This window comes from Paroedura picta, chromosome 6, assembly GCF_049243985.1.
Source record: "Paroedura picta isolate Pp20150507F chromosome 6, Ppicta_v3.0, whole genome shotgun sequence".
NCBI classification, from domain to species: domain Eukaryota; kingdom Metazoa; phylum Chordata; class Lepidosauria; order Squamata; family Gekkonidae; genus Paroedura; species Paroedura picta.
The window spans coordinates 63415265-63429347 of NC_135374.1; the positions used below are offsets into that span (position 1 = coordinate 63415265).

A 14083-nucleotide genomic window follows, 5' to 3' on the forward strand; every position below is an offset into this window, starting at 1 on the left:
TGTTTAGCAACTGCACAGCAGACACAGCCTCATTTTCGGAGCCCTGAGAGCTCGCTGCTCCCTTCAGGCTCGCCGGAGCGTCGCCAACCCGCCCCTGTTTCCCGCGGCTTTCAGAACCGCCGCCTCCTGTAAGCCTCAGCCGCGTGCTCATTGGGTGCAGCGCGGCGTCCGGGCGCCGTCTCTCCTCTAACCCCGGCCCCCGGTCAGCGCCGCTCTTTCGGGCGTGGAGCCTCCAGCGGCAAGTTGTCGAGCGGACGCGTTTTGGTGGGACACCAAGATGGCGTCTTCGTTGCTCGTCGGCTTTGGCCGTGGGGCGGCATTCAAGGTAACTGCGAGGGCGGGCTGCGTGAGCTTGTGGGGCTGCAGGCGCGCGCCTTCCCAGCGGTTTCTGCAGGGGCCGGTGACTTGCACGTGCCAGGTTCAGGGGGGTGGTCCTGCTCTCTTGGTTGTGCTTGTGCGGCCAGGCGCTTTCCCTGACCTCAGTGGTCCGCTGTCTCCTCATCAGGCGCTCTGGGGTCTCCCAGGGCCTCGCCAGGCCGCACACGCTCAGCTGCCAGGCTCTGCCCCTGGGCGCTCAGCATGTCAGGCTGAGAACTTCAGGCCATCGTATAAAGTTTAACATCTGTCTTACTTTTCATTACTTTGGTCGTTGTATAAAGCTGGTTTAAGTAACATTGTTCTCTCATTTTGTGTTGCAGTCTGATAGTCCTGTTGGCTGGCTATATTACACGGCTGTTACTGCATGATTTTAAATTGTGTCATCGGTTTAGCGTCTCAGCCAGAAAGTAAACAAAGGGTTGGAATGTGCCCTTAAGCTGTGGGATTTCTGATATAAAACTTTTTGTCTCGGTGCTCCTATGCTTATCGGTTGTATTGGGGAACTGAAGTAGCTTCTATTGTTGACTCTTGTAGGCTTCACTTGGTGACAGATCAGAGCCATATCCCTTTGAGTGATCTACTCCACTTTCATTACAGCTTGGGGGGTGGGGGAGTTTGCTTCCCCCAAAATACCATAGTGCATTCATCTATCACTTGGGGGTTTCCCTGTTTTTTCTTAGCTCTTTTCCAGACCTGATTTGCTATGAAGTTTGGGGAAAGTTTATGGTAAAGCTTGTCTGGCTGCCGTTTGAGTGGGAAAGTTTAGATTTTACCACTAATGTGGCAGCCATTTTCCCTGAAACTGACCTTGTGGTAGTCTTCCTTTCCCTGCTTCTACTTCTTTTCCAAAAGTAGCAATTGAATATTGTCATAATGTTATGGTAACATGTATCATAGGTTTTGTGAATTCTCAGTTCCTTTTTTTTTAGTATAAGGCTATTCATTGTGGTGTTGTAATAAGAAATACACATCTCTGAAAGAAACTGGAGATTAGCATTTAAAAAAATGAAAGATAAGAATTGAGAGAAAATGTTACTTGCATTATATCAGGAGGTGGACCAGCAAGAGAGAAACCACAAAAGCCTGTCCTCAGAGGATGGACCTGGATTGTTTTATTTTTTATTTATGTATTTATTTAAAACCTTTATTAACCACTTTTCCATCTTATAGGAACTCATGGCACCTTGGGGGTAGTAGTGGCGGTAGTTGCAAGAAGGGGAATGCCATCCCTGCTGTCTGCTGTGGCTTTCAGGCTGGCATTGCCACCAGGCTCAGCAAAGCTGCTAGGTCCTAATAGATCGTGCTCCCCCTCCATACAGACACACTTTTTAAAAGCTATATTTTTCTGTATATCTAAGGGGTAAGTTATCAGAAAAATCTCTTTAGACTCTGTGGCCCTGTTTGGTGAATTTAGCAGTTTGCAAATCAGGGCCACAGTGGGTATTAGAATGTGTGATTAAAAAGGAAGACAAAACTTTAAGAGCCTTTCTTGAATTTTTGTAGATTTTAAAGCTGCAACCATGGAGTCTTCGAAGTCTACCTTCCAATGTTTCCCTGTGCATCAAATCGGGGGACTCTGAGAAAGGCTCAACAAAAAGTAAGCCATCCTTTTGGTCACTTGTTCCTGCAGATATTTCTCATAGGTCTGGTGAATCATTAGTCATAAATCAGTTTCTGCTAGTTTTTTGAACTATAGAATGTAAAAGTTAAAAGCTTCAACATTGAATGTAATTGTTAAGGTAGCATTTCATATGTTTAAATAAAAATATTTATAAAGAACTCTGTATCACAGATTGTTTGTGTAAAGAACCAAAATTTGTTTTACAAACATTCTTCTAAGTCAATTTATAAGATGAAATTTTCAAGGAATTGCTAATGATGATTTAACTGATCAGTAACAACCAAACACTAGTCTAGTATCACTGTAAGACTACTAACCATGAAGTCTAAATGCTGTACATCAGAGTGCACATTAAACACAAAATGTCCCATTTCTGTAAGATTTTGGAATTTAAAGATACGTTTAAGAAACAAGGGAGGGATTGCATATGAATTTTCTTAGTACGCAGTATGTATTGTCAGATCTTGGAAGCTAAGCAGAGTCGACCCTGACTAGTATTTGGATGGGAGACCACCAGAGGAATACCAGGGTCATGTTGTGGAGTCAGGCAAAACCACCTCTGAATGTCTGTTGCCTTGAAAATCCTAAGGGGTCACCATAAGTCAGCTGTGACTTGATGTTACTTTCCGCCCTCACTTCCAAAAGCCTACCATATGGTAGAGGATCTTGTTGTGTCTCAGCAGTTTTTGTTTTTTTTCCCAAATTTAAAAATGTCATTTCTGGACACAGAGGGTGGCTATTGTGGAGGAGTTGTTACACCCCTATCGACTCCCTTGTGGGGTGCTACTCTCCCCCACATTATTCAACATCTTTATTCGCCCTCTAGCCCAGCTGGTTTGGAGTTACAGGCTGGGATGTCACCAATATGCGGATGACACCCAGCTCTATCTCCTTATGGACGGCCGCCTGGACTCCCCCCTCCCCCCCGGATCCATTTGCCAGATGTTTGGAAGTGGTTGCTGGATAGTTGAGTCGCCTGAGACTCAACTGCTCCAAGACAGAGGTCCTGTGGCTGGGCAGAAAGGAGAGAGGACAGGAAGCGCATTTGCCCACTCTGGCTGGGCTGCAACTTAACCTCATGCCCCTGGCCAGAAATTTAGGTGTGATTCTGGATACCTCTCTTTCAATGGAGGCCCAGATCACAGATGTAGCCCGCACAGCATTTTACCATCTTTCCCGGCTAGGCCCTGCCCTCGGACTGCCTGCTCACCCACTCTCCCTCTCCCCCCCCACCCCAGAAGCGCCGCCAAGGCCTGGCGAGGCCGTGGCCAGGCTGATCGGGGCTCACTCCCTCCTCCCCCCCTCCACCAGGCCCGCAGTCCCAGCCAGCTCAGTGTAGTGGTTAGGAGCAAGCGTGGACTTCTGATCAGCGAGCCAGGTTTGGTTCCCAGCTTCCTCACATGCAGCCACGGCACTGATAAAGCTGTGCTGACTGAGCAATGATAACAGGGCTCTTTCAGCCTCACCTCCCTCACAGGATGTCTGTTGTGGGAAGAGGAAAGGGAAGGTGATTGTAAGCTGTTTTGAGACTCCTTCTGGCAGAGAAAAATGGCATATAAGAACCAACTCTTCTTTTTCTTCCTGGACTGGCACTTCTTCCATACTGAAAAAGCTGGAGGGGGATGTGGCAAGGGGCGGAACATCCTTCCTGACTGGCTGTTCGTTGGATGGATGCCTATCAGGAATGGGACAGCCAGGATAGCTAGCTGATTTGTTGTTAGGCGATGAGTCCGAACTCCTCCCAACACCCTCTTACCTTTTTATTTATATGCTCAGAAGATCAGATCAGGTAACAATAGCTTGTCAAGTGACTTCCTTAATCAGGTATGTGCACAAAAATATAGAACACTTGTTTTTCTTAGAAAGCTAATTTCTTTGGTTGGAACAGTACCTGAACAAAGCTCTGCATGACCCTTACAGTGTGCTCCTATGCAGAGTTATTCCTGCCTAATATTCCTGCCTATGCAGAGTTATTCCTGCTTCAACTAAAGTAACTATGCAGGGCTGCACTGTCATAAAAGGTACCTCCATCCATCTTCTTTTTGACTTGTTAAGCTAGTTCTGAGTTTGGCTGATTGTTTAGAAGTAAACTGAGTTGAGTATGGATTGTTCACAAGTAAGCATGCATGGAATTGAACACTATAACTTTTTATTAACAAAGATTATTAACTTCCTGTGTAGAAAAGAGATTACATACAAAACAGAAAGAAGCCTAATTAGGTGGTATGAACTGGTGGTTGAAGCTGTGGGTACTGTGTCTGAACTCTGCCCCAGCAATCCCATCGTCCCAGGTATGAAAATAAAGAACTCACACTAATAAGTGCTTCTAAACAATTCTTGTGATGTAGTACATGGTTGGCTCTAGGGATATTTGGACTGGGGGAAATGAGTTTGGATCCTGAGTTTTGAGCCTGGCTTTGGTAGTTTTGTAAGGGCCTGACTTTTAAAAAATCAAATGTTTTAACTTGACTCGGTTTGACAATGTAAAATATAGTGTGCTGTTTCCATACAAATGTCACCACTTACAACACTGGCCTGTATACTTCATCCCTTTGCTTCTGGTAGCCTCATATTACTAGATCCTGCAACTGCTATAATTTATCTTTTTAAGATGTTTCTCTACAATCTGGTCTTGGCCTATTTGTTAAGATTGCTAACATCCTAATATGCCTTAGATGAAAATGAGTTGTGTGCCATTTATACTACCAATCTCTCTTGCCTACTTTTACAGAATAAATTATTACATTATATAGTAAGTACGGGTTGGATCCAACATTCCCATTTTGTCACCAGTGGAAGAGTCCACTGATTTTTGATCAATGTGTACTATTTTAACAAGTATTGTTTTTCAAATCTTGTCCGAGTAGCCTTCAAGCACCAAGGGGGGGGGGGGGGGGTTAACAGAAGAGCATCAGATCCTGTCCCTGCCTTCGTTTTTCACAGTCTGTGAATCATTCCTTATGTATTCCGTATTATATAATAACTAGAAATAAAGCCCATTTTATTATTAAATAAAATGGGTGCTAGGAGCTGGTCTTCTCTCGGCCTCAATGCAGCCTCAATGCAGCGAGGCCGTTCCCGGGGCCAAGAGAAGGCCGGCTCCCGCCCACCCTCCCCAATGACAGAAACGGCGTTCTCTCGGCCCCGGCGACGGCCTCGCCGGGCGAGGCCGCTCCCGAGGCCAAGTGAAGGCCAGGCTCCCGCCCACCCTCCCCAAAGACAGAAACGGCCGAGAAAAGGCCGGCTCCCGCCCCCACCCTCCTGAAAGACAGAAACGGCGTTCTCTCGGCCCCGGGAGCGGCCTCGCCGGGCGAGGCTGCTCCCGGGGCCAAGTGAAGGCCAGGCTCCCGTCCACCCTCCCGAAAGACAGAAACGGCATTCTGTCTGCCCCGGGAGCGGCCTCGCACGGTGAGGCCGCTCCCGAGGCCGAGTGAAGGCTGGCTCCCGCCCGCCCACCCTCCCCAAGGGCAGAAACGGCATTCTCTCGGCCCCGGAAGCGGCCTTGCTGGGCTCCGCTTGCGGCCCGGCAGCGGCTTGGGGGTGTTGCCGGCGGTCCGGGGGCTCTCGGCGTCAGCGTCTCTGGGCGCTTGGGGGCCAGGCTCGTCGTGTTGGGGTGGAGAAGGCTTCTCCCAGCCGTTGGAGCGGGCTCTGCGCGTGTGCGACGCGGCAAGGCTGCATCAGCGGCCAGGAGAAGACGGCAGGCCCTGGCGGTGACGGGGAGTTAGCGGCAGGCTTCTCCTGGCCGTTGGAGTGGCATTCCGCAGCCGGGAGAAGGCAGAGTTGGGCAGGTGTGGGGGTGGAAAGGAGAAGGGCCGCCGCGTCTTTGACGCGGCGTCCCTGCTCCTTTCCCCGCATCGATGCGGAGGCTATGGCAGTCAAGGAGGCAATGGGGAGGCGCTCTTCGTGCGCTTCCCCATTGCCTCCTTGGTTCAGGATTCGCTCCTCTGAGTTTTTATCTCGGACAGAACCCGCCCTAACTCCTCCCCCCAAGCCCTTACTGCTTTATTTAGTCCACGGCGCCGCGGGCAGTTTTAAGACTAGGAAGAAAACCCATTGCAACCAGGCATGCAATGGGCGCTAGGACCCAAGAGACACCAGCAGATCTCTCTCTGTTGCAGCGGGAGTCATAGAAAGTAATCAGGGCTCAAGGCTCATTTGCAGTTTGGGGCTCATTTGCAGTTTCTCTCTCTCTCTCTCTCTCTCTCTCTCTCTCTGGACTCGTTCCACCCCCCCCCCCCCCCGCCTGTTTCACAAATATTAAGAGGAACAATGGATAAGGATGTGGAGTGTGAATGCAGATGAAGGAACAATTTGTTGGTGATGTTATTTGAAGATGAACATTGAGTTCATATATAGAGTCACAGAGTTCGATGTACTGTTCTTTGTTTTCATTCCATGTGAACCGCCTTGAGCCTTAGGGGAAGGTGGTATACAAATGTAAGTAATAAAATAAAAGGAATAGATACAGCTTCTGCCACTGAAAACAGGTTCTGCTGCTCTCTAGTGCTTCTGTGCACAGATGGGTCGCATGTTTTCTATTCATACTAACTTGCTTTTTGTTAAGCAGCATGTGTATAATACCTGTTGTGATGAATTGTTCTAGCAACAGATCCAATTTAGCAGCAGCAAAGAAAGAGAAAAGGTTAAGTGGAGAGCATTCAGTGCTGTTGCACAGAAGATGGCAGCCATTGACTTTTAAGATAATAGGTGTTGTTCAGCCCCTAATGAACATCAACAATAATTTGACTGATTAATAATGTAAAATTGAACGAGCCTGTAGCTGTGTTTTTAAATATTGTCTTCCATCTTGAAGTTTTTTAATGGTGCTGCCCAGGGCGAATGCTTCTTAGTGGCAACTTCATCCTCTTCATTCTCAGCATGCACACAGCTCTAGCGGCATCTCAAGCTGACTTGCCTCATCAGTAATACCCTTGTTTCACTTTCCTGCCCTGTGCGCTTGGTACAAAAATATGCCAACTTTCCTGGATCTAACACACAAACGTTCTAGTACTCCACATATGACCACAGCTTATGTCATCTAAGTGAATATGAGTTGTTATGACTAGTAGCAAGAGCTCACACAGTCTGGAACAAATTGAAATACATAAAATTATGATGTAGATGATACTTGAAACAACCCAAGAATGATTTCAGCACCTTTTGAATAAAGAGCTAAAGAGAGCAGATCAGTGTTCAGGAGGCATGTGGGGCAAGGTTGTAACTAGCAAGGGGCAATCAGCAGGGAACGAACCAGCAAAAATCCAAGGACTGACTTCAGACAGGGAAGCATCCTAGTCTTCAGTGCTGATTTTCTGTTTGTTCTATTGTTCCACAACAATGGAAAGTTTTCACAAGCAATGGATGAGGTAGAAAGCGTCAAGCTTAATTGACCATTAGGACTGTGGCGGTCTGACTGGGTCCCTGGGAAAGGGAAGGCGATTGTAAGCTGCTTTGAGACTCCTCTGGTAGAGAAGAACCAACTCTTCTTCTATGCTGATGTTGCCTCTAGTTTTTCCACAGGCCCCCTCTCCTATTGTTTACTTCTAGTGTTCATCCCCATCCTGGAACTTAACGGAGTGACTTTGTACTACTTCAGGAAAGATTCCTGTATAATAATTAGCTTATAAAATTCACTTTTACAATATACATTACATTTTACAATATACATTAAGTGGTGCTAATTTAGTGGAAGCTAGAACAAAATTTGAGTCCAGTCGCACCTTTAAGACCAATACAGTTTTATTCAAGGTATAAGATTTTGGGTGTAAGCACATTTCATCAGATACATGAAAAGCTTATACCTTGAATAAAACCGTTAGTCTTCAAAGTACCACTGGACTCCAATTGTATTCTGCTGCTTCAGCTACCTACCTGAATCTATTTTAGTAGAAGACAGGTTTAGAAATTGCTATTGTAATCTCCATGTTGAGAGACACATGTTGCCAACCTCCAGATCAGGGGCTGAATTTCTCCTTGAATAATAACTGCTCTCCAGACCACGGATCAGTTCCCATGGAGAAAATGGCAGCCTCAGAAGGCAGATTCTTTGGCATTAAATCTCTGCTAAGCTCCACCAGCATTCTCAAAATGTAGTAGGCAACCATGTAGGACACAGACAGTGGAAGCTTTCATGCAATGCTTGTGGACATCCAGAGGCAGAGAGTTAGCTGCTGCTGAAAACACAGTGCTCGGCTAAATTGACATGGGTTAAATCCAGCAAGGCAGTCTTTCTAGTTGTGTTACAAATAAAGGATCAGTGTAATTTAGCCATTTTGACAAAAACTGTAAAATTTCATTACGCTCAAAATTGTAAGACCAAGAAATGGATTGCAGAGAACCCAAAAAGGAAAACAACCCCCCAAACAAACAACAAAAGGCACTATATTAAGCACGACTACTTTGTTGAATAGCAGATGAGCTTCCATGTGGAAAAGCACAGTATATAAGAAGGTAACATGCACAGCAGAGTGCGAGTAGTTACTGTAAGCTGCACTGAGGCTGAGGTGCTTTGGATGAAAGGATCAGTTTTCATGTATTTAATACAGTTGAGGCTCTTGGATGTAGCTATACTAAACAACCAACTAACTGAGCACTTGAGGTGTTTCCATCCCTACTTCAGAGATAGTGTTTCTGGCATGCTCAAGTTCACAGGCAGTTTGAGAAGTACCAGAATTCCCATAAGGTCCCTTGGAAAGCAAAGGATACCCTTGCATTTTCCTGGTTGTCTGAAATGCAGCAGCTAGTATTATGAGGCTTGTGAAACCTTAACTTCCAAACTGGTGTTTATACACCAGTTAAAAAGGGAAAAAGCCCTTGAGAAGAGTTCCAAATTAACAGGGGTGTATTTGACAGTGTAAATTCAGGTATGGTGCCATTCTTTACTATTTTGTAGGTGTGATGGCATTGTAGGAGTGTCCCCAAGCTGCTAAACACCAAAACAGCAGTGCAATATCCTTTAAAAGCTGTTTCCCCATTATTTCCCATGATTTACAGATAAAGGTGAGAACATTATTAGCAGTGAAGAAACTGTAAAGTTAACAGATGAAGGCCTGAAGAAATTCTGGGCAAATAAAACATTGGTAACATTTCCTCAGAGAACATCATTACCTTCTCTTGAGCGAGAGCCTGGGTTCTCTTCAGCAGGAGGCTCAAATGAGAAGACAGACGAAGAGTCATCCTCTTCATCAAGCTCTGAATCAGATTCTAGTTCTGATGAGGAAGATAATGTTATCAAGGACACTCTGAAAACCAAGGTAGCATTTCCAGGTCGGGATCCCAGCTCATCTGAGGAGAAAAAAGTGAAGGGAGAGACAGCAAGTGAACAGCAGTTTCCTCAAAGACAAAAGGAAGACAGTGCGCATGAAAAGCGCCTTTACAGTCCCATAATCACTGAGTCACAATTCAAGGAAAAGGGAATAGTATCTCCAAGAAAAGATCCCATGTCTTCTAAGGCTAAAACTGTGAAGGTAAAAACAAGTAAGCAACAGTTTCCTACGCCAGAAAGCAATCATGACCCTCCATACAGTGCCAGAACCACTGAGCCTCTAATCAAAGAAAAGCAAGTGTATCAAACAACAGGTGATAAGTTGATGCAATCAGAATTGGTGCAACATGCCATGAAACAGACTTCTAAAGAAACACATTTAAAGGCCATGGATTTGGGAATAAACCCTGCAGAGAGCCCAAGACCTACTGCTAACCAACTGGAGACATCTGTCCATGAAACGGCTCCTAGTAAATTGTCTAAAATTCAGCAACAAAGCATGACGACCCAAGATCTGACTTTGCCAAGACAGGAAGAAAGTGCAGCAAGGGGAGCACAAGATGCCAAATCTCAAAGAGGTACTATGGAAGTGCAAGAGGAGCTTTTGGATGATGCAGCACCTGTGGTGGAAACTACCATGAAGGAAGGAATCACCCTGGAAACAGAGATTCAGGAGGAAGAGCAAAGCATTACACAGGGTACCATTTTTATCTTGCTTGTTCTCTGATGGTCTGTAAGGGCTGAGGACCTTATTTGAGCGGGTACCTTGTGCTTTATAATTGAAAATGTTTTGAGATCCCTTCCACTCTGTCCTAAGGCTTAGTGCTCTGAGACAAGCCCAGCAGAGGTCTGGAGCACCTTAAATTTGGGTGTCTTATCACTTAATTATTTTCTTGTTCATTTTCCAGTTCCTAAGCCTTTTTTATTTATTGCTGAAGATAGGAGAAGCTGAAACGGGCTGCCTCATTGAAATCAGAATGTTGCCCCAGTTTTCTTGGATGCACAAAGAAGCTATTGAGTTAACTTCTTCTGCAGTTTCTTCCTGCCCATTGCTTGCCCTCAGGCTTAACAGCTGCTTGTCTTCAGGAATTCCAGCCTGCTCTACTCTCTTTCCTCTTGCTGTGCTCTGCTAACAATAGAAACTGGCTCCCTTGTGCTGATCACAAGGAAAACCCTATACTTTGTCATCATGGGAAATGATGGGGAAACAGTACCTCCAGGCTAGCAAGGAAGCTGTGCCAGAGGCTACCTTTTAGCAGAAAGAGAAGATGTTTTCATAGCATGTGCCTGGCCTTTATGTTCTTCCCTAGCCATAGGTCCCTAGTCTCTAAATTCCCTGTGCTCATTCAGTCACGTAGCCCTCCTAGAACATAGGGTCTCATTTGTTCATAATGTTACCAAATCCAATCTTTTTACTTTGCTCTTTCTCTGAAGAGAGCCTTCATCCAACCCGCGCCCCTTGTATTATTTCCCTGCCGTATCCCGTAGCACACAAACGTCCTCTCAACAAATCAGTTTGGCTTGTAATAGCAGTTCTTCCTTTTTTCTTCAGTTTGTCTATTTAAAATAAGAGAAAATTACATTGGTTGCATGATTGAACTACTTTAGAAAGCAAAGAGCTGACCAAAACAGGAAATACATCTTTAATGCATTGAACTGAAATTCAAATTCAAGACGGTTATGGTTAAAATAGAAGTTTATTCCCAAAAGTTAGACTTCTGGTCTTCCAGTAGAGGGCAGTAATGCCTGAGAAAAGTGCAGTGCTCTGTATTGGTAAAACTAGATATCGAGAACACCTGGATTGTGTTAGAGCACACACTTTTGAGTGAATCAGTATAATTGGCATAGGTTAAAAGGGTAATTCAGTGAAGCCTAATAGAGCTACTTGAAGTTTGTGCCAATATAACTAAAAGGTCCAATACACATATGTGCCTTCATCCTACTAACACTGTTTCAAGTTCTTTCTGACTTAGGGTGTCCTTATGAATTAATGGCCTCCAAAACATCCTCTCATTAACAGGTTTGAGAGCCAGCATGGTGTAGTGGTTAAAGAGTGGTGGAACTCTGATTCCTCACCCCTCCATATGCAGCTGGCTAAAGGACCTTGGGCCTGTCACAGTTCTTTTAGAGCTGTTCCTGCAAAGGAGTTCTCTTAGAGTTCTCTCAGCCCCACCTTCCTCACATAGTGGCTGTTGTGGGGAGAGGAAGGGAAAGGTGTTTTTAAGCTATTTGGGGATTCCTGTGGGTATAAAAAAAGCTCTTCTTTCTTCAGGTCTTGCAAAACGACATCTGGCTAACATTAAATTTTTAGTTCTTGCTGATTTCAGTGGGAACTCGCTCAGTTTTTAGATTGAAACAGACTCATAACTCTTTTGTTTAACTAAGCTTGAGTTACAGTAAATTTCTTTGCTATCTACACCACTCTTTCCATCTTTCCTGCAGTTTGCAGTTGGGCTACCAGTCAGAGCTAGAGAGAAGCAAAATGCCGTGTGGATAGGTGTGTCTCATGGGTACACTTTGAATCCTAGCCTTACGATTCTTGCTTGGAAATTTGCAAGGATTTTCAGGAAGTCAATAGAAACTAATGTTCTTTGTCATGTGTAACATAGTACAAACATATCTAGAATTTAAGATGATTTTGTGATCAAATTCTTTTCTTTAATACTGAAGGTTTTTCTTGTGTAAAATATCAATAGTTATTAACTGTCTCCAGTACAGAATGAGTAAGGAATCCCTGTCAGAAAGTATCCTTTTCTCTCTTTTGTTCCTCGATTCACAAGCATCTAATTTTTTTCCTCCCCTTTCTAGACATTCAGGCAGCAGTTGAAACTGCCCAAGAAGCAATTGACATTTCTACGTACAAGAACTTGCAACATCATGAGTATACACCGTTCACCTTTGTGAATTATGATGTCGAGCTTTCAAAATTCAGGCTGCCTCAGCCATCATCTGGAAGAGGATCTCCTAGGTACTAAATCACATTGAAGTCAGATGTGGAAATACATAAACTGACTCCGGAAAGGAAGTAATATCTGTATAATAAACTATTGTAAAAGGTTTGCTACTTATTTGTCATTTCACAACTGAACTCTGAGATGATTGTGTTTAGTTGCCTATCTATCTAGTTGTAACAAGCTGGAAGCTCACCCCTCAAAATTCCCCTTTCAAGGTTCTTTCAGCTAATGGAGAAAACCTATTTTCTCCTCTTTCTTCTAACCAGCTGCTCTCATTCTGGCCCTTCAGGAACAGTTTCAGTACATATCAGGCTATTCTTGTAGGCTTCTCTCCCCCCCCCCATAGAGACACCCCCATCTCTTTGTAGTGATGGGCTCTGGGTACTGCTTTCAATATTTATATGGTTGGTAGAGTTTATTCTTATAGTGACTTTTGGCCTTTTTTAATATAAATTACCGGACAGTCTATCATGAAAGTTTTTAAGTACACGATTATTTTTCTGCATGCTAAGTGTGTATTATTAACAGCATGCTTGAATTGCTTGGTTTTAGATAGATAATTGTGAATTTTGTAAAAGAGGATGATGGACTTCTATGGGGGGAAAGTACCTTTAGTTAAGTCATATTAGCTAGATTTTCAGAGGGGGTTTATTTAACAGAATGTTTTTGATAAAATGCAGGTTTACAGTCCAGTCTTGTCTAAAGTATTCAGTGGGTTTATTCTGGACTAACATCGTAGAAATGCACAGTTAGCAAGCTGTTGCTACCTGATTAATTTTAAAGGATTTTGATCATGAAATAATGCTTGCTTTTATTGTGTGATATTGTTGGAGCAGAGCCTCTTGTGGCGCAGAGTGGTAAGGCAGCCGCCTGAAAGCTTTGCCCATGAGGTTGGGAGTTCAATCCCAGCAGCCGGCTCAAGGTTGACTCAGCCTTCCATCCTTCCGAGGTCGGTAAAATGAGTACCCAGCTTGCTGGGGGGTAAACGGTAATGACTGGGGAAGGCACTGGCAAACCACCCCGTATTGAGTCTGCCATGAAAACGCTAGAGGGCGTCACCCCAAGGGTCAGACATGACTTGGTGCTTGCACAGGGGATACCTTTACCTTTACCTTTTATTGTTGGAGCACAGATTAGATCACCAGTTATAGAGCACCTCTGTAAAAATTGTGGTGCTCCCATGTCTTGAAAGACAATTTTTGTCACGGAGGTATGAGGCTTGTGATTCTACAGTACTGCTCCATGCACATGATCGGTACAACTGTGTGAGTTCCGAGGTTCAATCCTGAAAGGATCTTACCTTAAAGTAAAGTCCAAGCTACTAAAGAAGCAGATCTAGAATGTAAGGAAGTAGAGCAATATACATTGCAGCTGTTACGCCGTTCTAAGATGACACTGAAGGGAATATCAGTTTATCACAAAGGAGATCATCTATCATAAAGTGGTGGGAGCTGAGGTTCTATCATTCCAAATTAACAAATTCAACAATTTGAAATGCTGAGCTATCCTTGGAGAATGGTTCTATGGCACCTGGTAACATTATTCTGTTGATAATTTAATCAGAGACTATATGAGTGTTCAAATAAGTAATTTATAATTATTTCAAGTCTGTATGGGAGAAATTTGGGGATAAAAATGCATAACATGTGCATCTCTGAACAGAAGCAAAAAAGACCCCCCATACTTTTACATGTATGAAAAGTACAAGGAATGGGGATGCAAGTTTTTCTTTTTAACATTTGCAGTTATAACTGGCAAACTCTTTGCTATTTAAGGTAAAATTATCAATAATTGGCTATTTTAGAATATAGTTAATCCCATTTTAATAAATCAAAGCTTGAATCTAGTGACATCTTTAAGACCAAA

General features: G+C 44.2%; 1 protein-coding gene across 1 annotated transcript; it reads left to right on the plus strand.

Annotated features, from left to right (window-relative positions):
• Nucleotides 1–87: 87 nt before the first annotated feature.
• NDUFV3 (NADH:ubiquinone oxidoreductase subunit V3) lies at nucleotides 88–12322 on the plus strand. Its single transcript, XM_077342807.1, has 4 exons — nucleotides 88–325; nucleotides 1882–1975; nucleotides 8993–9961; nucleotides 12072–12322. The coding sequence occupies exons 1-4, from the start codon at nucleotides 278–280 to the stop codon at nucleotides 12236–12238; spliced, it is 1278 nt and encodes a 425-aa protein (XP_077198922.1). The 5' UTR covers nucleotides 88–277; the 3' UTR covers nucleotides 12239–12322.
• The last annotated feature ends 1761 nt before the right edge of the window (nucleotides 12323–14083 follow it).